We start from the raw sequence: 23,385 nt of genomic DNA, 5'->3' as shown, positions 1-23,385 counted from the left end.
TCCTTTTTTGTCTTCATTGTCTCTAAACCCTGTTATAGCCTAGGGGTCAGTCTTGGAATTTCTCATTTTCTTTCTTTTTTTTCTTTATAATTCTTTTCTTTTCTTTTTTTTACTGGAGTATAGCTGATTTACAATGCTGTGTTAGTTTCAGGTGTACAGCAAAGTGAATCAGTTATACATATACATATATCCATTCTTTTATAGATTCTTTTCTCATACAGGTTATTATAGAATATTGAGTAGAGTTCTCTATGCTATACAGTAGGTCCTATTATCTATTTTATATATAGTAGTGGTTATCTATTTTATATATAGTAGTGTGCATATGTTAATCCCAAATTCCTAATTTATCCCTCCCCCCTCCCCTTTCACCTTTGGTAACCATAAGTTTGTTTTTTACATCTGTGACACTACTTCTGTTTTGTAAATAAGTTCATTTGTACCATTTTTTTAGATTCGACATATAAGCGATATCATATGATATTTGTCTTTCTCTGACTTACTTCACTTAGTATCATAATCTCTAGGTCTATCCATGTTGCCGCAAATGGCATTATTTCATTCTTTTTATGGCTGAGTAATATTCCATTGTATATACGTACCACATCTTCTTTATCCATTTCTCTGTTGTTGGACACTTAGGATGCTTCCATGTCTTGGCTACTGTAAAGTGTGCTGCAATGAACATTGGGGTACATGTATATTTTGAATTATGGCTTTCTCCAGATATATGCCCAAGAGTGGGACTGCTGGATCATATGGTATGAACTTCTTATTTTCTATTTACACACATTCCCTGATCTCATCCTGTCTCCTGGCTTTTCAATACCACTTATTTGCTGTCAACTTCCACATTTTATCTCCAGCCCAAAGTTTTCCACCAAATTCTTAGCTTATATACAACTTAATACCTCTACTTGGATATCTAACAGATATCTCAAACTTCATTTTCAAACTTGATCTCATTTTCCCCCCAAATGTCCTCCTTCCAGTCTTGCCCCTCTCAGTCAATGGCAACTGCACTTTTCCAGATGAGGCCCAAAAGTTTAACAGTCATCACTGACTGCTCTCTTTCTCTCACATTGCACATCCAATCTGTCAGCAAATCTCATGGGCTCTACTTTTACAAGAGATCCAGAATGCAACTACTTCTTTCCACTCTCACTGTTACTCTGGTTCAAGCCACAATTAGCCCTTGCCTGAGTTATTACAAGAGCATACTGTCTCCAAGTTTTCTTTATGCCCCTCCTCAGTCTCTTTGCAATGCAGCAGCCAGACTGATCCTGTTAAATATAATTCAGGGCATACAACTACTCTTTTCAAAACCTTCCAGCGGCTTCCAATCTCAGAGTAAAAGCCAGAGTCCTTACAATGGCCTATAAGGCCTACAAGATTGAGTAACCTATTACTTTTCTAACCTCATTTATTACCTTCCCTCTGGCTCTACTCCAGTCACGCTGGCTTCCGTACTGTTCCTTAAAAACCTGAGCATGCTCCTGCTTCAGGGCATTTGCACTAGCTCTCCAGGAATGCTCCTCTGCTACTTATCTTCATGACCAGCTCCTTCTGCCTTTATTCAAAAGTCATCTTCTTGGGGCTTCCCTGGTGGCACAGTGGTTAAGAATCTGCCTGCCAATGCAGGGGACACGGGTTCGATCCCTGGTCTGGGAAGATCCCACATGCCGTGGAGCAACTAAGCCCGTGCACCACAACTACTGAGCCTGCGCTCTAGAGCCCGTGAGACACAACTACTGAGCCCACGCACCACAACTAATGAAGCCCACGCACCTAGAGCCCATGCTCCATAACAAGAGAAGCCACCGCAATAAGCCCACACACCGCAACTAGAGAAAGCCTGTGTGCAGCAACGAAGACCCAACACAGACAAAAATAAAAATAAATAAAATAAATAAATTTATTTTTTTTAAAAAGTCATCTTCTCAACAAGGCCATTTCTTTATACTATTTAAAACTGTAAAACCCTCCACAACACTTCCTATTCCCTTTATCTGCTTTATTTTCTGTGGCCATTAACATACTATATAGTTATTTATCTGATTTATTATCTTTCTTCCACCCACTCTCCCACTCCAGAATGTAAACTCCATGAATTCAGAGGTCCTCAATAGATGTTTATTAAATAAATGAATGAAAAGGGTGAACCGTTTAATACATATCATGGCAGGAAATGCAGCGTGTGGGTACCTGTATTCTGCTACTAACAATTGACAAATACAGTATTCATCTGGACCTGAAAATACTTTAGATTCACTTGGGGTTGACACTATTCACTTTAAGTTTTTTTCTTTCCTTTCCTGTATACAGTGTTTTGTGTATTTATTTATATTTTACTTTACTTTTTCATGGTATGGAGTTCTTATTTTTTACATTTAATTGATATGCAACACTATAAAAATAATTTTTGTTTCAATGTTTGGTTGATACATTTGTTTTAAGGGTGTGCCCCATGGGAGGGTTATGCTAAATTATTAAGGTCAGGACAGAGCCATAAAAAGCATTAGAATTTCATTCTAATTCTCTGAAAGTCTCAAATGCTTAAAAATGAGTCACTACCTATTTATTTATAACTTAATTTATTTCTATAAACATTTTAATTCTATATTACTATTGGAAAAAATGATAAAATAGGTTCATTATAAGAAGGTGCAAGCATTATTTGAGAATTGCAAATGTCGCTTATAACACTGGAGAGTCTGTTAAAATAAAAAAGCTCAGGGACTTCCCTGGTGATCCAGTGGTAAAGAATCCGTCTTCCAATGCAGGGGGCATGGGTTCGACGCCTGGTAGGGGAACCAAGATCCCACACGCTGCGGGGCAACTAAGCCTGCGTGCCACAACTACTGAGCTCACGTGCCTCAACGAGAGAGCTTGTGTGTTACAAACTACAGAGCCCATGCCCTGGAGCATGCGTGCCACAACTAGAGAGAAACCTGCGGGCCACAATGAAGAGCCTGCGCCACAATGAAAGATACTGCGTGCCTCAACAAAGATCCCGCATGCTGCAACTAACACCCAACGCAGCCAAAAAAAATAAATTAAATAAATAAATATTTTTTTAAAAAGTAAGAAAGCTCAATTACTCCTGGACATTGCCAGTTTATATTCTGTATTTCTTCAAAAAGTCCCTGGTATCTACCCATTTTAATGTTCTTTTCTCATAGTTCTACTATTTTCATAGCTAATAAAGAAAAATGGAAAAGATATGTCCAGGGAAATATTTACACTCACATGCTGACATAAAAATAACTCAATGCCTATAGCTACCATATGTTAGGTATAATGCTAAACCCACCAGGAAGCAAAGGGTCCACTGCTTACAGTGTGTAGCTGTATTACCCAGGCAGTTTATCTCATCTTCTAGAACTTAGATTCCCTATTAAATGGGACTACAGTGTCTACCTCATAGGATTATTGTGATAATTAAAACAATATAATGATTGTAAAGCAATGGCATAATACCAGGTATACAGGTAAACACTTGACAAATGTTAAGTGATATATAAGATAGGTATTGGTATTTTAGTTAAGGTTCTTTTAGTTTCAAATAACAAGGGTTAACTCAAGCTAGATTTCAAGTATTTAATATATACTTACTGAGCACTTACTATGTGCTTTCCTATGTGCCAGGCACTAGGCTAAGAACTGGTAATAAACAAGGGGAAATTTATAACACAGATGTGGGATGGCACTTAGAACCTGACGGCAGACTTTCAGATGAACTTCATTCAGAAAGAAATGGAACTGGGAATTGGAAAGTTGCTGAAAACATAGGAAATATTCTCTGCCTTGCTACATAGAGTTGACTCTTGAACAACACAGGGATTAGGGGCACTGACCCCCTCGTAGTCAAAAATCCACCTATAACTTAACCGTTGGACTTCCATATCTGCAGTTCCACATCTGCAGATTCAACCACCACGGACCGTGTAATACCATAGTATGAACTTACGGAAAAAAATCTGCGTATAAGTGGACCTGCTTCTAACCTGTGCTGTTCAAAACAAAAAAATCAAAACAAAAAACAAACACCTGTGTTGTTCAAGGGTTAACTGTACTTCTCTTTGCAGACTGGTTTCTATTTTCTTCTTAGTAGATAAAGAAGTTTTTTTTCTGCAACAAAGGTTAGATAGTGGATTGAAGATAGCCACCCATGTGCTACCAAGTTCATATGATACTACTCCAGCCTTATGGAAAGACTGCTACTATCTTCTCTTCCTTTCATTTTTTTACCTTAATTCCAAAGTCCTGACAGGGATCAAGTAAGTGTCCATCCTTGATTAAACATGGGGGCAATTAATGGGGTCACTGTAAGTTGAACAAATATTCCAAATGGCATCTACAGCAAGTATTATCCACAATTTATAAAAGAGGAAGCTAAGACTGAGAGGTATGAGTTACTTTCCCACGTGCATGTGGGTAGAGTGCCAGAAACAGAATTCAGATCCTCAGGTTGTATAAGTGCAGGGCCAGCATATCAAAGTGAATGCCTTCTTCAATTCTGCATCTAAGAAACTTTGCTTGCCTCACCCTAGTCCCAGCTCTACTAATGCTTCTTAGTTCTTTTCACTATGTTCCCTTACTAAAATGTAGCACCTTCACAACTCTCAAAGAAATGCAAAGTTTAAAAAAAGTTTCATGGATTCAGATTGTAAAAGTTTTTGCAAAGAACATGAAATAATGTTATGTTCTTATTGATTTTGTGTATAAACTATTTGCCTTCCAAAAGACACTACTAAAAGCAGAAACTTACCTTCCCATTCTGCTGGGATATCCCCTACTTCATAGTCTATTTCTCTTTTATTTGCTGATTCTACAATTCTTTTCTCTCGAATAGTTTGTCCTGTAAGACAAAAGTGATTATTACATTTTTAAATGAACCCATGATACAGTAGTTACTACATGAAATATTTTCTCTTTAGATATTACACACCTCCTCCTATGATAAGAGAATTAACAGGGAAAAGAATAGATTCCATTTAGAATTAGGTATATTAGAAAAAGCAGTTTCTAAACTACTTCAGAAATTTTAAATTTCCTACATTGTATGCAAAATTAATTTTGGTAGAATAAGTCTAGATTCTGTGTACAGAAAAAGAGAAACCAATTAATTTGCAGGCCAATAAAAAACATTTTAATAAACAACAGAATGTTTAACTCCTTCAAACTCTGCAGGTATATATATCAGAGGTGCCAGTGGCTGCTGCTACTGCCTAAGGGAATCAACATTCATGGCCCCACTATGGAAAATAATATGGAGGTTCCTTAAAAAACTAAAAACAGAGTTATCATATGACCCAGCAATCCTACTCCTGGGCATATAACCAGAAAAGATGAAAACTCTAATTTGAAAAGATACATATACTACAATGTTCACAGCAGCACTATTTACAATAGCCAAATATGGGAGTAACCTAAGCGTCCATCTACAGATGAATGGATAAAGGAGATGTGGTATATATATATATATATATATATATATACACACTATGGAATATTACTTGGCCACAAAAAAGAATGAAATATTGCCTTTTGCAGCAACTTGGATGGACCTAGAGATTATCATACTAAGTGAAGTAAGTCAGAAAGAGAAAGACAAATACCATATGATATCACTAATTTGTGGAATCTAAAAACTAATACAAATGAACTTATTTTCAAAACAGAAAGACTCACAGACATAGAAAACAAACTTATGGTTACCAAAGGGGAAAGGGAGGAAAAGGAAGGATTAATTAGGAATATGGGATTAATAGGTACAAACTACTATACATAAAATAGATAAGCAACAAGGATTTACTGTATAGCACAGGGAATTATATTCAATATCTTATGATAAGCTATAATGGAAAACAATCTGAAAAGTATATATATATACATATATATATATATATATGTATATATATAAAACTGAAACACTTTGCTGTACACCTGAAACTAACACAATATTGTAAAACAACTATATATCAATTAGAAAAAAGAGCCTTGATTATAACCTTTCAAAGCAGCAGCAGCTTTGTCAAAATGGTGATTTCAAAACATATTACTTTGTCATTGAAACTTTGATCCTGAGGAAACCAGGTAAGTTTCTATTTCCCAACAGTTAAAAAATGTGCCTGCCTACTCCAGGGAATGCAGGCTAAAACAGAGAAGGTATTGGTAGGTAATGATGAGAGGAGAAGTATGGCTTAACAATGGTCAGAACAGTCAGGGAGAGAAATCTGGGCCTTGCAAAATACCACTTTCTCTTCCCACTCCTAGGCCAACCTTACACTATGCCAAATAGACTGGGTCACATAATTCAAGAAATTGACTTTGTTGACTGCAAATCTCTCTCCTAAACTACCTGAAATTCTACATTAAAAAATTCCTTCGGGAATTCCCTGGCAGTCCAGTGATTAAGACTCTGCGCTCCCAATGCAGGGGGCATGGGTTCCATCCCTGGTGTGGAACTAAGATCCCGCATGCCGCAAGGAAGGTACGGCAAAAAAAAAATCCTTCAATTGAAGACAAGGAAATTTCTAGGAGTGACTGTGCAGGAGAAAGGGAGACACAAAAGGGTAGCCTAAGAATACTGAGTGGCTAGTTTTATTTCCTCTGCCTTAGTAATAGTAAGTGAAAGGCTAGAATTTCCTAGACAAGCCATTAATGGCTAATAACTCTGAGATGAGCTCAGGGAATCTCTGCATTTTATTATGGACTCATTTAACTGGGCTGATTTAATCCTAATACAGAGGTTTTCCAAGTTTTATAAAGAGGAGTTACCTTTTGCTTATCTTATCCAATAAATACACAGGAGGACAAGGGATTAGTAGTAAAGTCCCCAGGGTGTAGGGACAAGAATTAGGGTAAAAGGAGCCTCTAACAATGACAGCTGCACTACTCTCATAGCAGAGGCTCAACATATATACATATATTTTTACTAAAAGGCTATTTATATCCAAATATATAAACACATCATAATAACAAGTTACCATAAATTTAGCATAGACTAAATTTACTAAAGTATGTTTACATTACAATTTTCAAAATGTTTGAAAGAGTCAAAATATCTGTGTCTTCATATATTCCTTATCTAAATACCAGGATGTAAGTATATCTTTTTAGCAATAACAAGTACAGAAAAGAAAATTATCATCTAAAATACGAAATGCTAACAGATGGCCTTCTGAAAGTACATGTGTGTTCTATAAGCTTTTAAGTGTATGTCAATGAAATTTAGTGCATAGGGAGAGAACAGAGAGGTCTACCATTTCCAGCAGCACCACTAAATGCATATATAAGTAAGTATATCTATATGTCTGTGACATAAAAATTAACTTTTTATTCCTACCCTCAAGTTTATAAACTTCCTTTGTATCCTAAGAGTTTTAAGAATCAAAATTCATACCTATTTTTGTGTATATGGAAAGACAGGAAGAGTAATTCATGAGTTAGTCACAGATAATTGCTGAAAAAAACCTTTGTTTACAAATAGATGACATCAAAAGTTTATGAAATGCATGTACACATCTTTAGCAATATAAAATAAGGCCATTAATTTATTGAATAAACTCTTGGTAATCAGATATGGGCTTTTCCCTCCAAATAAATTGTTTTAAGACTACTCCTTCTGTACAATTTTTATGAATTGGGAATAAAACTTATGCCTCCCACTGAGTAAGAAATTATGCACAAATTGTACACTTGCTCATCCTAATATGCTTTCATACAAAAGTTGTAAAGACAATCCTACTTCTCATAGCAAAATAAATTTCCATCTAGTAAATGGAGCAAATTTAAGTACTTACTCAAGTGTTAAAATTTTAGGGTCTAATTTACATTTAAAAATTAACTTAGGGACTTCCTTGGTGGCCGAGTGGTTAAGAATCCACTTGCCAATGCAGGGGACATGGGTTCGATCCCTGGTCCGGGAAGATCCAACATGCCGCGGAGCAACTAAGTCCGTGTACCACAACTACTGAGCCTGCGCTCCAGAGCCCGCGAGCCACAACTACTGAAGCTCGCAAGCCTAGAGCCTGTACTCCTCAACAAGAGAAGCCACCACAAGGAGAAGCCCACGCACTGCAACGAAGAGTAGCCCCTGCTCGTCGCAACTAGAGAAAGCCCGCGCGCAGCAATGAAGACCCAAAGCAGCCAAAGATAAATAAATAAAATAAATAAATTTTAAAAAATTAACTTAATAACAAAAACTTTTAATCTAATATATGTATAGGTTTAATAAGTCCTAATACAATAATAAACAATTGACAGTGGCGTACTCAATGAGTATTAAGTAAAACACCATATTTACATGGTGTTTTACTTAATATTAAACAATATTAGATTTAATTAAAACAGTCAAAATAAAAGTTTGAATTCAAGTAGATCATAATGATCAATGGTATACGGATTTAAAGACTGGGTAAGTAACAGTACAATTTCCCAAACTTAAAAAAATTTAAAGCTGCCTGCCATTGAACTAATTGCCCTATGACGATAGCAGGTTTCCTATTCCTTTATTTAAAAAAATATGGGGCTTCCCTGGTGGTGCAGTGGTTGGGAGTCCGCCTGCTGATGCAGGGGACACGGGTTCGTGCCCAGGTCTGGGAGGATCCCACATGCCGCGGAGCAGCTGGGCCCGTGAGCCATCGCTGCTGAGCCTGCACGTCCGGAGCCTGTGCTCCACAACGGGAGAGGCCACAACAGTGAGAGGCCCGCGTACCGCAAAAAAAAAAAAAAAAAAAAAAAAAGGAATCCATTCAGTTAAAAGAAAAAAAGGCAAGATTCCCTTTCAGGTATCAGGTAGACGATGGGTTTAGATAAGAGATGGATTTCATCTGTTCTACTGGGTTTCTGGGATAGAGTAAGAACCCTGGACACAGACTCAGGAAAGAGGAGTTAGAGCAGAGTTCTCAACTTCAGCCATTCAAGTGCCAGCTTTGCAATTTTGGTCACACTTTGTAGTATTATATTCCTAATATTTTTCTTTAATTTGGCTTGCTTTTTTCTTCAATATTCACTTTTTACTTTACCTCCCCCCAAAAAACCCCATAAAATCACTGACTAAATACACTAGTTGTATTTTGTGTTCAAACATACATAAAATAGATATATCTTAAAAATGTAACGGGCTGTCTTTGTACCTGCTGAAGTCATCTTGTAGACCACATTTCGAAAACCACACTGGTCTATAGAGACAGGCCCAGCAGAACATACAGTGATACAGGGCAAAGGAACCAACATACCAGTAAGAAATTCCTGTGGATAGGAAACAGCTGATGAACATCAAAGTCTTGCTTGGATTGTGTTTACCCTTCATTTCATAAAATCCTATGTTATGTACAACCTTATGTTATGTTTGAAAGAAGAGGGCAGAGATCTTAGAAGTAGGAAGGGAGTGGCACTCGTCTGAGTATATACTTCTCAATAAGTTTGAAAGCATGCTAATGTTCTGTATATTCAAAAAATTAAATCAACATGGATGTGAAAGGGAAAAAAAGAAGGAAATGAAAGCAAACTGCAACAAATAAACCCAACTTTATTTCAGACTAATAACATAACCACACTGAATGGGGAAAGAAAAGAAAGTGGTATGTGCCTATGTACCCTTACTTTCAGGAAGGAAAAGAACTGCAAACACATCCAGAACTGTTTGTAGTATGTTTGTTTTCTGTAGTGGTATGGGCGAGGCAGTTCTGAAACTACTCTAGATATATTATATGATTCAGCAAATGAGTAAATGTGTTAATGTTATTGGAAGCAGGGTTCTCATTGTAGAAGGACATACAGATATGTAATGGGGAAAGGTAAAAAAGTACAGGGGTCAGATTGAAACTGGAGATATCAGTTACTTATGATAAATAAGATAGATAAGTATTTATACACAGATATATGTATTTCCATGCATACATATGTATATATTTTCCTGCTTCTATGTGCAGAAAGAGCCTAGAAGCAAAGACCCTAATAGCAATAAGGACCCCTAGAGCCCAAATCTTGGCCTCTACGCCATTATCCATCAAAAGAAACCAGGATTCCTCAGGAAAATGGCTGATTCCAGGCCTAGGGCAGGGTGGGTTCAAGATGAGCCTGGAGCATCTTGCTATGTCAGAAAATAAGATTTCTCAAAAAAAAAAAGAAAGAAAAAAACAATGATAATAGGGGCCTATCACAAGGACTTAAGGGCCAGCTTCAGGGCCAGCTTAGCTGACACTGGCTAAATCTGGGATAACCTGAGCACCAAAATAATCCAGGAATTATAGACCAGCAATTGTCAAAGTGTGATAGGGAAGTCTGAGGGGTACTTACGACTCTTTTAAGGTGTCTGTGAGGCCAAACCTATTTTAATAATACTAGATGTTATTTGTCTCTTTCACTTTTATTTTTTCATGAATGTACAGTGGAGTTTTCCAGAGGCTACATGATATGTGATATAGTAACATACTGAATGAGGAAACAGATATGAAAAATCTAGCTGTCTTTTATTAAGCCACACATTAGGGGATCTGTAAAACAAAGCAATGCTACTCTTTTCTCTAAATGTTTCTGTTTTGGAAAGTATAGTTACTTCTGATCAAAAATATATTCTTTCTGTAAACATTTATTACATTTATTAGGGTTATTTTTAATGAATTAAACACTTTTAAAATTCTGTTTCAGTTTCAATGTGATAAATATTAATACATATCTCATAAACAAAGCTTTTTCAATAATTGTGAAGAGTTTAAAAGGATCCTGAGACCAAAATGCTTAAGAACTATATACCACTGGAAAAAAAAAAAAAAGAAAAAAGGAACCCATAAAGGTAAACTACTAAAGATATAGATAAATAGATGGATAAATAAATAAATAGAGATAAAGGAGCTGCTGCTTACCACAGTGCTAAAGAGTAAATGTGCAGCAAGTGCCAGAGCTGGAAAATCATCATTTTGTAACCATCTTGATAAAGAATGGTTCTTGCAAGAATCATTAATGGCAGGAGATTCTGTCTTTTGTTTTTTATTTAGAAAGAATTTCCCTTTCCTCTACCTGCACTGTGTTCTTACACATTTGAAAGCTGAACAAGACTTACACATTAAAAGGATGGTTGGGTTAGAAATTTATAAAATTTCTAATTTGGTACCTCAAATACTGCCTTCCTAGGGTCTTAGTAATCCTACTGATGAGTAAGACCCTTGACAGGTACCAGTCTGAGGCAGGTGACACCAACGGTCCAGAAGAATGAAACAGCAGACTTAGACATCTCTCCTTCCCTGGGCCACTGCTCCTTCCTTAATCCATCCACACAGGCCAGGGAAAATATTTAAGCAGGCTTTAATCTTTAAATTTTGAAGCATCAGAACTCACAAGCTATCTATTATAGTGGAAAAGGAATTTTCTTCCATCAGTACCAAATCAAAGGTGAAGGCCTATATTGGTCGTGACCCACTAGCACGTGTGATCTTGGTGAGGGTTTTCAACCAGCTGTCTACTTCCAGCCCAATATTTCCCACTGGTGGGGCACTGCGAGGAGAGATGAATGGAATTCAGAGGTGACTTTGGGGTGGAAAGAGAGATTGGGCTGAGTAAAGTGACACATCTCTGAGACAGCTATCCCCCTGAAAAGAAGCAAGATTCAGGCCTTTGATGCCTGACAGGAGCCCCTGGCTTGGAGGAATAGTAATGAAGTAGGTAGGATGACCAAGGTAAGACCCTTTCTGTCTGACTGATGTCTGGCCCTTTACCCCAGTGGCAGAGATCAGTGCAAACCAGGTGATAATTCTAAATCAGTTTGCGTAGTGATGTATAAAAGACTGAATTTTGCATACGAAAGGAGGCTTAGAAGTGTCAATGCATAATATATGAAAGCAAGGGCTATTGAAAGCCAAGAACCATACTACGAATGTTAGATTTGGGGACTTTAAACCTTGTTATTCTGAACCCTCGTAAATTTTTTTTAAAAACATCAATTAAGAGTACTAAAATAAGAATCCTTACACTGAAAGTCATTTTCCCATATGACTTAAAGCATAATTTGACTGAAGTTACTCAGATGTAGCATTTTTTTATTAAGAACCTGCTATGTACCAGGCAATGTTTAGGTGCCTTTCATATGTTATCTCTTATCTTTAAAACAATCTTTTAGAGATGAGGCAAAAGAGGCATTAGGTGATGAGATTATCCAAATATACATGGCTAATTAAAGTAATATAGCCAGTATTTGTACCTAAGTATTTTTCTGACTCCCAACAGTATGCATTTTCCATTTAAGATTTTAAAATTAGCATTTACAAAGTTTGCACATGGTATCATTACAGATATCCAATTAAAAACTAACATTTTATTCATAACTATCATAAGCTATTATTTTCCTAGAGTGATCAAATGAGGCATTCCTACTTGAAAATGTGATGAGTCTATAATTTGACATATTCTACATATATTTATGTGAGCATGGAAGACTATCTCAGCAGGTCTCAGCAGGTAATACTTTTTTAAAAGCAATTAAAGAGAACTTCCAGATAAGCTTTCAGAATTTTTAAGACTGCCAACTAGTTCAATGGACTACCTAAAATCTTATTAGCTTCCCCATTCTTACAGTTTTCCCATAAGGAATCTCAGCTTCTTCTATCTTAGAAAATCCAAAATTATTTAAAACACTTGGCTATTCTAAAATGCTTTATATAATATGGTTTAACTTTTCAGGACCCAAAAGCTGAAAGGTCTTAAACTACACCCAGAAAAACAGCAGGAAAATCCCAAGGGACCTATTTCCTCTATTAGCATAAACATTTTGTGGCAAGTTTATAGCACACCAATATTCTTTTGTTTAAATCTGACTTCATCAATTTTTCAAAAGCCATCAATAAAATTTAGGTCTGAAAGTACATAGGAAGAATATCACAATTTAAGAAAAAAGATGAATCTAATGCAAATTGTATCTGTGCTTTCCACATGGACAATAAACTCTTATTTACTATTTATTTTTTTAAGAGTTCCATAGTAATATTATAAGCAAACAAAAATTTAAAGTTCCAAAATGTTATTCAACCAACAAATATATATTAAGAGTCTATTACAATAATCTAGAAAGATTCAAAGTCAAAAATTAAACAGGTTTTCTGATTTCTGATTCTAGTCCCAAATCAAGCACATACGTCTTAGAAATGTCTAGTATTTTACTTCATTTACTGCCTTTCCATTACTGTGGAAATCAAACATTGAAAATTATTATGTTTTTAAAAATAAAAACACTTAAATGTTATGTAAAAAATCATTTATTTTCTAAACTGCAAGGAATTTTTGATTCTCAGAAAAAGTGTAGCTATATTTCTCTTGCCCTTCAGCCCCCAAAAGAGGTAATTATTAAAAAGAAAAATTCAAATGATGGATTCATACTATTTAGTCCATGTAACAATGTGTTCACTTTGAAGAGCTGAAAGAGAAGCAGCTATTTCAGGTTTTCATTGATGTGTAGGAAATCAGTATCTTGAAAGTACTTTATTCATCTAATACATTCTACAGTTCTTTGTAAAGCTAAATTATCTTCAATGTATAAAGTATATTTATATTGAGAATTTGAGCATTTAAGAAAATAACACAAAAAACTAACATTAGGTGATTCTGCTGTGATTACATCTGAATCATGACAGATGACTTAAATGTCTTAAATACACATAAAAAAGGAAGGAAAATAAAGGGGGGGGTAAAAAATTTTGTAGCCTAATTAAATAGGCTTTAAGCTATTATCACATGGAAATTCCAGGTTTTAAAAAGACTATCTTATAATGAGGAAATTTATGACTGACTGGAAAAAAATTTCCATTATATAGTGAAAGTTGCTAACTAAACCAAGCAAATTCCATATGGTACACCCTTAATAGAAAAAGGAAGAGTATTTTCTCCTCTCAAAATTAGCAAACACTCACAGTGTGGTATAAACCAATATAATCAAGTATTTGATTTCCACTTTGAGAATCCAACTTGAACACTTGGGGCTGTCAATAGAGAGGTAAAGAGAGAAACTGAAGGAATTAATTTTTAAAAGTGGCAAATACTATCAGAATTTAGAGAATTATAAAGTTATGCCACTTGTAAAGTTTGGGCCTAGCCCAAACTTTATTTTCACATTTGAAATTTCTAGATCCAGTTTCACAGAAATCAAATAGTACTTGGTCATCTATCAAAGATCTTAAAAGCAGGGGCTTCCCGGGTGGCGCAGTGGTTGAGAGTCTGCCTGACAATGCAGGGGACACGGGTTCGAGCCCTGGTCCAGGAAGATCCCACATGCCGCGGAGCAGCTAGGCCCGTGAGCCACAACTACTGAGCCTGCGCGTCTGGAGCCTGTGCTCCACAACAAGAGAGGTCGCGATAGTGAGAGGCCCGCACACTGCGATGAAGAGCGGCCCCCGCTTGCCTCAACTAGAGAAAGCCCTCACACAGAAACGAAGACCCAACACAGACAAAAATTAAATAAATAAATAATGAAAATTAAAAAAAAAAGAGTAGCCCCTGCTCTCCGCAACTAGAGAAAGCCCACGTGCAGCAACGAAGACACAATGTAGCCAAAAATTAATTAATTAATTAAATTTTAAAAAAATATCTTAAAGGCATCAAGGACTGCACTGTTAGCTACCATTAGTAACTCATAGAATATATGACAGTTTTAAATATGGATAATTTAGTGAAAATAAATAAAGTACATTTTGTGATACATTAGTCTTAATTTTAAAATATACATATTTATTTATTAGTCCATGAAATTACTAATACCCTTCATTAATCTATTTAATTTGGTTACCATCAGGCACTACTTACTAATGAACAGAAATCTATTCTGATATAGAAAAAGACCACATAATCATTTAATAAAACCTGATAATCATCAGCTTAACAGGAACTGTACAAGTAATTGTGAACCAGATTTCTGAGTATAAAAATTAGGCTCAGTTGGTAAGAGGCAGAGGTGTCAATAATTTTCAAACTCTTGTCTCTAAAAACATCTTCTTTAATAGAGGTCGAATTTATGAAACTGTTCAAAGCAGAGCTTCTCTGGTCGAGGCAGGCAGGGGACACGGGTTTGAGCCCTGGTCCAGGAAGATCCCACATGCCGCGGAGCAACTAAGCCCGTGTGCCACAACTACTGAGCCTGCTCTCTAGAGCCTGAGAGCCACAACTACTGAGCCTGTGTGCTGCAACTAGTGAAGCCCGTGCGCCTAGAGCCCATGCTCCGCAACAAGAGAAGCCACCGCAATGAGAAGCCCGTGCACCGCAATGAAGAGTAGCCCCTGCTCGCCACAACTAGAGAAAGCCTGCGCACAGCAACGAAGACCCAATGCAGCCAAAAATAAATAAATAAATAAATTTATTTAAAAAGACAAAATTAGATGACATAAATTTTACCTTCATTCTCTACTCCAGATTCACTGGTAGAAAGACACGCTAATAAACTGTGATTTCACCAAAAAGAAGACTGTTAGGAGCATGAAAAGGTAAGATTGGTCTCATTTTGCTTGTCAGGGTTGCAATAAAGACCATTCATTCTGCTATTTTTACCTACTTATTCCTTATTTTCCATTGATATTAAAAAAGATAAAGAAAAACAAGTTACAAATAGTGAAGATCTGTGAAATGATAATATTACTTTAAGATGGTTATCTCCAAAATTACTGTGTACATAAAAGTGGGGACTGCCTCTATTCAAGAGTATACTGGTAATGCATGTCAGGATATTACCTACAAAAGAATCAAATAATTGGACTTAAAAATTCTGTTTTAGTAGTAATAAATGATAAAGCTTAATATTTTTTCCTACTCTTTGCTACTTCTTTTTAAGTTTCCAGCATCTAGAGATCACATAATTTAGTCTAATTTAGCAACATTTTTTAATGCGGTTTTATTTATCAGTATTATCTGACTCATTTAGAAGATGAGCAGAATTATATTTATTGAGCAACATTTATATGTATGGTACTTAGTTGACACACTTCCCACATCCTCCTTTCGCTTTGGGCCTAGAGCAACTTAACTGTTGTATGACAACAGCACCACCTATTGGCTGGCAAAGGGATTGGAATAATCCAAAATACCACCTGCTTCCTTGCCCTTCAGAAAGACTAATGGATAATTTGGGCTCTTTTCTTCATTTGTTATTAAACCCACTTGAAAAAAATTTCAGCTGAGTTAAACCCACTTGAAAAAAATTATTTTCTCATATATATCGTCTCTTTTTTTTCTCCTTCATGTCTCCTGTTAAAAACCTGTAGAGTTATTGCATCTCTCTTGATTCCATTGCTAACCAATGTGTTTTTGTTAACACGCAGTAATTCAGATAAACTGAGGATTAAAAGGGTTTTGTGAATTATTCTGGAAAATGAAATGTCATTTATAACACAATTACTGTTGAAAAATTTACTGAATTTAAGCAAGCTGCTTATGTGGAATTTTGGAATTCAAGTAATTTGTAGGTTGGGAACTTGCTATAATACAAAAACATAAAAAAGCATTAAGACTCTCACTGTAGTTTCCAAGGCAAATAAAGAAATAGAATTCTGATACAAAGCAATATTGGATAGACCTTTCCCCCTTTTCAGAGCTGATGAACATCTATCTGCCTTGTCCTGTGGAATTTGAATATTGCACTACACACAGTGGAACACTCAAAAATGATGAGATGTATTGCTATTTTGCAGTGGCTCATTAAAGGTACACCAATGATATAGGAGAGAACATTAGAACCCATTATTTTAACTTTATCTCTATGATGAAAATAACCACAATTACATCTATAACCCTAACCACTTAATGAGCTCCAATCATGAACTTGGATGTCCTTACACTTCTGTTACGCAGAGTTCTATATCTTTCTGTAATACATCCTTAGTATCTAGCCCTTGAGGTTGTCCTATCTTCATGGTAAGCCCTATAAGTTCTCATCAGTGGGGATTTTGCACTGAGGCAGAGAAACATGTAAGATACCCCAAGCTAACTGATCAATATGAAGTCATTTTTATTGCCAGTACTAATCAAATAGCAAAGGGTTTTGTCCCTTGGCCTTTTCCCTGTATCTCAGTTCTAGAAACTGCTCCTGAAATCCTGATTTGAGCCCAATTTGTTACAGGCAGGGAAAGGGGGCTTCTTTCTGCCCCATATACATTGTAACCATAACTGCTCTCACCTATCTGGACAGAGCCTATTCTTGGTGGAAAGACAGACCCTACTCCCTTACACTGATTCCATGGTCTACTGAGACCTGTTTATGGCCTAATGTTGATGTCAACTGCCCAGGTTGCCAAGACCTCCTTTTGTCTTGCAAATCACCTGTCCAGGACTCTTTTATTGGCTCCCCAGGACTTGGAAACCTATGGTCCGGCCTGTTTAATCAGTAGTTATGACATCTACCTCTCCTGAGCCTCAACTGCTTTTCCTTTTAAATCTCTCAAATCTTTTGATAGTACTATTACTTTACTCATTTCTTAATTCAAAAACTTCACTTGTTTTTACAAGATGAATATACTTAACATTACATTTTTATGGTTAAATTGGTCAGTATTGTGTTTTTTATCACAAAAATTTTTTCAATTTTTAAAAATTTTAAACAACTTCAATTGATTTTACTACTGCTCCCCTCCCCAACAATGCAAACTTTCAACAAAATACATATACACATATTTATCTTCCTCTAATTTATTCTTTTTATCTCATTATTACATCACCACCCTCACCCAGGCCCTTCTTGTTTCATGCCTATATTAATAGAAAAACCTCTCTAACCATACTATATTGATGTCAATTCTTTATTGTTTAGAAATCCTTTCTTTAGGAAACCATTCATTATTCCATTCCTTTTGATCCTGTTCTGTCCACTGAGTTTGGTGGGGCTATCACCCCTCCATCTACAAGTAGGAATGTAAACTAAGTCTGGCCACAGTATTACATCCTTTTAGCCACAAAAAGTATGTCAGGGATGGGCACATGACTCCAGCTGGGCCAGTAAGCATGTTCCTAGAACTTTTGCTGGAGCTTCCAAGAAAGACTCTCAACCTCTGTGATCATGAGCTATAAAGACCATACAGACCTGGAACTGCTGAGGCCAGCTACGCTACATTGTGGAGAAAACCTACCTATGAATGAAACCAATTGGGAGGAAGGTAGAGTCATGTGATAGAGAGAACACACCCTGATGACTGAAGCTATTTTTATTTTTATAAATCAAAAATTAGTCATACTCCTCCAAAATAGTTGTACAGACGATTGATCTCATAGCCATCGTGAAGTTCTGACTGGAAGGTTGTCCTCTTTTGAATCAGCTGCTACAAAGCTCAGAGTTGCAAGCCTGTGTGCCACAAATACTGAAGCCCGCGTGCCTAGGGGCTGCACTCTGCAACAAGCGAAGCCACCGCAATGAGAAGCCCACGCACCGCAACAAAGAGTAACCCCTGCTCGCCACAACTAGAGAAAGCCCGCTCAGCAACGAAGACCCAATGCAGCCAAAAATAAATAAATTTATATATATATTAAAAAAAAGAATATGCAAACATATTAAAAAAAAAAGCTCAGGGTTGCGTTTGTGGTCCATTCTTAGAAAATGTGCAGGTAATTAGAGTTTATATTAAAGCCTCATATCTGGCTCCACTATTCCCTCACCCTGATTTTACTTTCTCCTTTCACTGCAATTTTATGCCTCTGTCTTCATCTTTGAGTCTTCAATCTCATGTCTTTTCTGGAAGAAGGAAGAGAATGATCTTATAACACAGTTTTACTGTATCACAACTCTATCACTCTATACAAAACTTAAGATCCTACTGCATGTATTTTTCTTTATATATATATATTATTTATTTATTTATTTGGTTGAGCCGGGTCTTAGTTGCGGCAGGCAGGTTCCTTAGTTGTGGCTCGCGGGCTCCTTAGTTGCGGCTCACTGGCTCCTTAGTTGTGGCATGAGAACTCTTAGTTGCGGCATGCATGTGGGATCTAGTTTCCTGACCAGGGATCAAACGCGGGCCCCCTGCATTGGGAGTGAAGAGTCGTAATCACTGTGCCATCAGGGAAGTCCCAGCATGTATTTTTCTTAAAAGCAAAAATCCAAATTCTTCACCTCATTTAAAATATATATAACTATAAATATAGTTATATATATAATAAATATTTATTTTTATAAATACACACACACACACAAAGTACATAAGTCAAACACTTTACTATATATGGGAGAAAGAAAAAGAAGGTTCAAGTTGCTCACAGTCTGGTTCAATGGTGTGAATATTTTTTCACTATGACTCACATCAGACAACCTAATGGCCTCACATTCCCAGAGGCATATCAAGACACATGGTATGTACAGTTCTCAGCATGATAGCAACAACTTTTCTCTTTGGCTATTACTGATCTGAGACATACTGGTGGTCTCAGGGGGTCAGACGGTTAAGAACAGAGATTGACTACAACACAGAGAGACAAGTATAAGAGAGAAAATGCTCTACGCTATACCACACAAGAAAAAAAATAAGGTACTCAAAGCTGTGGAGTAAAGACGAATGGAAAACTTTCGATAAGAGATACCTATCAAACAGGGGTTAGGCAGGCAAAGGAGGAAGAAAACTGAGATTAGAAGGATCATTCCAGAAAATGGAAAGTTTAAAGAACAATTGGAAAAATAAAATAAAATAAAGGACAATTGGATATTACACAGGGAAGATGGTGAAAATAATTCTGGGCATTTGAATATATGCTACTTTGTATAGTATGTCATCTTTCTAGCATCACTAAAAAAATCAGCTAATCCATATGATACCATTTTTAGATACACGAAGCCAATTCCTTTGAAAACCAAAATATTTCCAATCTGACCATTTTAATGAAAATAATGTTTAAATACTTTACGGATTTTTTTTTCTGCTTTAGTAAATTAAACACCATTTTATGTACTCACTTTCTCTTTGGATCTCACGCTAACTATAAATAAGTCATTATACAGTTGACCCTTGGACATTGCTCAGGTTAGGGACCATAACCCTCTGTGCAGTCAAATATCAGCATATAACTTTATGGGCTGCCCTCCATGTACATGGTTCCTCTGTATCTGCAGATTCAATTGATCACATATAGTACTATAGTATTTACTATCAAAAAATTCACATATAAGTGTACTCGTGCAATTCAAACCTATGTTGTTCAAGGATCAACTGTATATTGTACTTTAACATAAGTAGGTCTTACTGAAATTGGTTTTTTGACTTAGAAACTATCCCACTATATTATAATAATCCAGTTATTTCTTATTGCCAATAAGTATTACTGCCTCTAACTACTGTCTATCACCTTTTTACCAATCTTTTATGTGTAGAAAATTATGGGGAAAATTGGCAGAGAAAGGAATATTATCAAACTTGCTAAATCCCTAATTTGTTTTCGCACACTATACCAAGTTATTAGCAGCTCTGCTCTGAGGATAGCTGTATTCTGTATAATGTTCAAAATACATAAATTTTGTGATTTACTTTTTTTCACACTACCTCGAAAAGATTTTGTTTTGGTCAATACCCAGGCATGTTTTCCTGACTTCTCAAGCTGTCATAAACCTCCCTCAAGGACTATCATTTGGGGTATAATAGATTAGAAAAGAGTCAATTGGCACATTATTAAAATTCAGACTTTTCCCATAATCTCAAAACAAGATTGTACATTACATAATAATGTTCTCTGTGTTAAAGTTTGATTTAAAATATACTACTCTACCTCACACCTATTAAGATAACTACTATTAACACCCCCCCAAAAAAACTAATAAAAAAATGGAAAATAACAAGTGTCAGCAAGGATGTGGACAAACTGGAATCCTCATGCACTGCTGGTAGAAATGTAAAATGGTACAGATGTTATGGAAAACATTATGGTTCTCCTCAAAAAATTAAAAATTGACTTATCATATGATCCAGGAATTCCACTTCTGGGCATATAACCAAAAGAATTGAAAGCAGGGTGTTAAGAGATATGTGTATACCCGTGTTCATAGCAATACTACTCACAACAGACAAAAGGTGGAAAGAACCCAAGAGTCCATTGACAGATTAATGGATGAACAACATTTGTGGTATACAGATACAATGAAATATTACTCACCCTTAAAAAGGAAGGAAATTCTGACACATGCTACAACATGGAAGAACCTTGATGACATTATGCTAAGTGAAATAAACCAGCCACAAAAAGACAAACACTGTATGATTCTACTTATATGAGGTACCTACTTTCTTCTATGTTCATAGAAATAGAAAATAGAATCGTGGTTGCCAGGGACAAATGCGGAAGGAAGGGAAAGGAAAGTTTTTGTATAATGGGTATGCAGTTCAGTTTTTCGAGATGAAAAGAGTTTGGGAGATTGGTTGTACAATAATGTGAATGTTCTTAATACTACTAATCTGTACACTTAAAAATGGTTAAGATGGTAAATATTATGTTATGTGTATTTACCACAGTTACATATATGTTGTGTGTGTGTGTGTGTGTGTGTGTGTGTGTGTGTGCACGAGCATATAAAAGTTACAGTTTTGTAGCCCTGTTTTGACAATTCTTCAACTTTTGGTAACTAAGGAGTAGTCCCCTCAAAGGAAGTGAACGGACACATTTAAAAGGTCTGGGGTTTATCACAGAAGTAAGAACAAGCATGTTTTTCTATATATTTCATCTGTAGCTTGTTCTCCAAGTAAATTACAAACTCCTATGTATAAACACAGTGTCTTCTGCTTATTGTAGACAGTCAATATTCTATGCCAGGCAAATAGAAAGCAATTAATGCTGGTTGACTTAAGAATGTTTGGGTAGCATGTTACTCATATCTCCAAATTTTCACCATATAATTTTAAAATACATTAGAACTGAAAGGAAACTTGGGAGATCCTAACAGAATCATCATCAAGCCATTTCTTAAAGCTCTTAAAAACCAAGGAATGGAAACTTATTCCTTCATCACTCATTCAAAGACATTATGCATTAGGTTAAAAAATGTCCTCATAAAATGTTGTGGAACTAGACAGAGGTAATGGTTGCACAACAATGTGAATTAACTAAATGCCACTTAAATATAAACTTGAGTCAAGGACAAACAATTCGTTGGCAGAGAAAATGGAATTTAAATTCTGGTCCATATGACTTTAAAGCCTGTGCATGTACCATTTTCTACTACCCTGTAGTGTCAACAAATATACAACCAAAATAGTTAAACTGCTTTATATAACTAAAATGTAAGTTTGGGTATATTGAATACTTGTCAAGAGCACAGTTAGCTGTGATGGAGGATAAAAATCCACGTCTTACTCCTTAAATACCTTTTTAGCTCTTGATGAGATCCTAAATTATATGGACTAAAAACAACTTTTCCCTAGAAGTGAGTTTTTTTTATTTAAATCTTTCTTAATAAAGGAAACTCTTTATATCAAGGAAGACTGGGTTTATAAAAAATTACTATGTCCTCTTGTGACATATTTATACTATTTTTAGTAAAGGGCTACTTGAATATATTGACTCAAATAGCATATAATTAGAGGCTATAATACCACAGGGATATACTTGATCTTTAAAACTGCCAAATTAAAATCCTTTCTATATATATTACAAAGAATACAAAATTCTGATATAAGTCCAAAATGCTTAATTTTGTAGATTAATATACATAGGCTTTTTTAATGTACCTTGGCTCCCACAGAGAGATGGTAGGGGCGGATAGTTTTACTTTGCATGTTGTGTCAAAGCAACTTGAGACACAACCCACAAACCCTAAAAAAGCAGATCCGACTGTGAATGTTCCTCTGCCACCATTCCCTTCTCAAATCACCCATCTTAATCCACTCTGGTTAGACTCTGGTGTCCTTACAGTCTCAAAGATGATGTAATATTTTGCACTGCTTCATTGTTTCTACCAAAAGGATGAGTAACATCTAAATCACAAAGAAGAATGAGGAATGACACTTCTCCTCTACAACGTCTTCAAGAAAAAAACACAAAAGTTACAGGAAGAATTCTTATTCAGGTGTTAGGATTAAGATCAACTTTTCTTAGATTGAGAAATAAGGTGATTAGCCCAGGTATAATGGTGTGAAGAGAGCTGCCTGGGATATAGCTTTTGACAACACTAACTTCTCAATGCAAATTATTAAACATTTCCATTACCTGTACCCTTAGGAAAATTCATTTATCCAAAAAGAATCCTAATTTTATAACTCTAATGTCTCATTCTTTTTTTAAAAAAATATTTATTTATTTATTTATGTATTTAGGCTGAGTTGGTTCTCAGTTACGGCATGCGGACCTCTTAGTTGCGGCATGTGAACTCTTAGTTGCGGCATGCATGTGGGATCTAGTTCCCCAACCAGGGATCAAACCCGGGCCCCCTGAATTGGGAGCGCA

The 23,385-nt window shown here is 36.0% G+C and overlaps 1 protein-coding gene across 2 annotated transcripts in view; it reads right to left on the bottom strand.

Moving 5' to 3' along the window:
* Positions 1-23,385, bottom strand: part of NDUFAF2 (NADH:ubiquinone oxidoreductase complex assembly factor 2) — a 184,082-nt gene that overhangs the window by 72,597 nt on the left and 88,100 nt on the right. For both annotated transcript variants that reach the window (XM_079917121.1, XM_079917120.1), the window contains exon 2: positions 4,772-4,861. In XM_079917121.1, the coding sequence (XP_079773247.1) occupies positions 4,772-4,861 (90 nt within the window). The remainder of the gene's footprint in view (positions 1-4,771; positions 4,862-23,385) is intronic.

The sequence above is a fragment of the Stenella coeruleoalba genome (assembly GCF_951394435.1).
Source record: "Stenella coeruleoalba genome assembly, chromosome: 3".
Classification (NCBI taxonomy): domain Eukaryota; kingdom Metazoa; phylum Chordata; class Mammalia; order Artiodactyla; family Delphinidae; genus Stenella; species Stenella coeruleoalba.
Note: the sequence above shows the minus strand (reverse complement) of the source record. Positions and strands in the feature narration are given on the sequence as shown.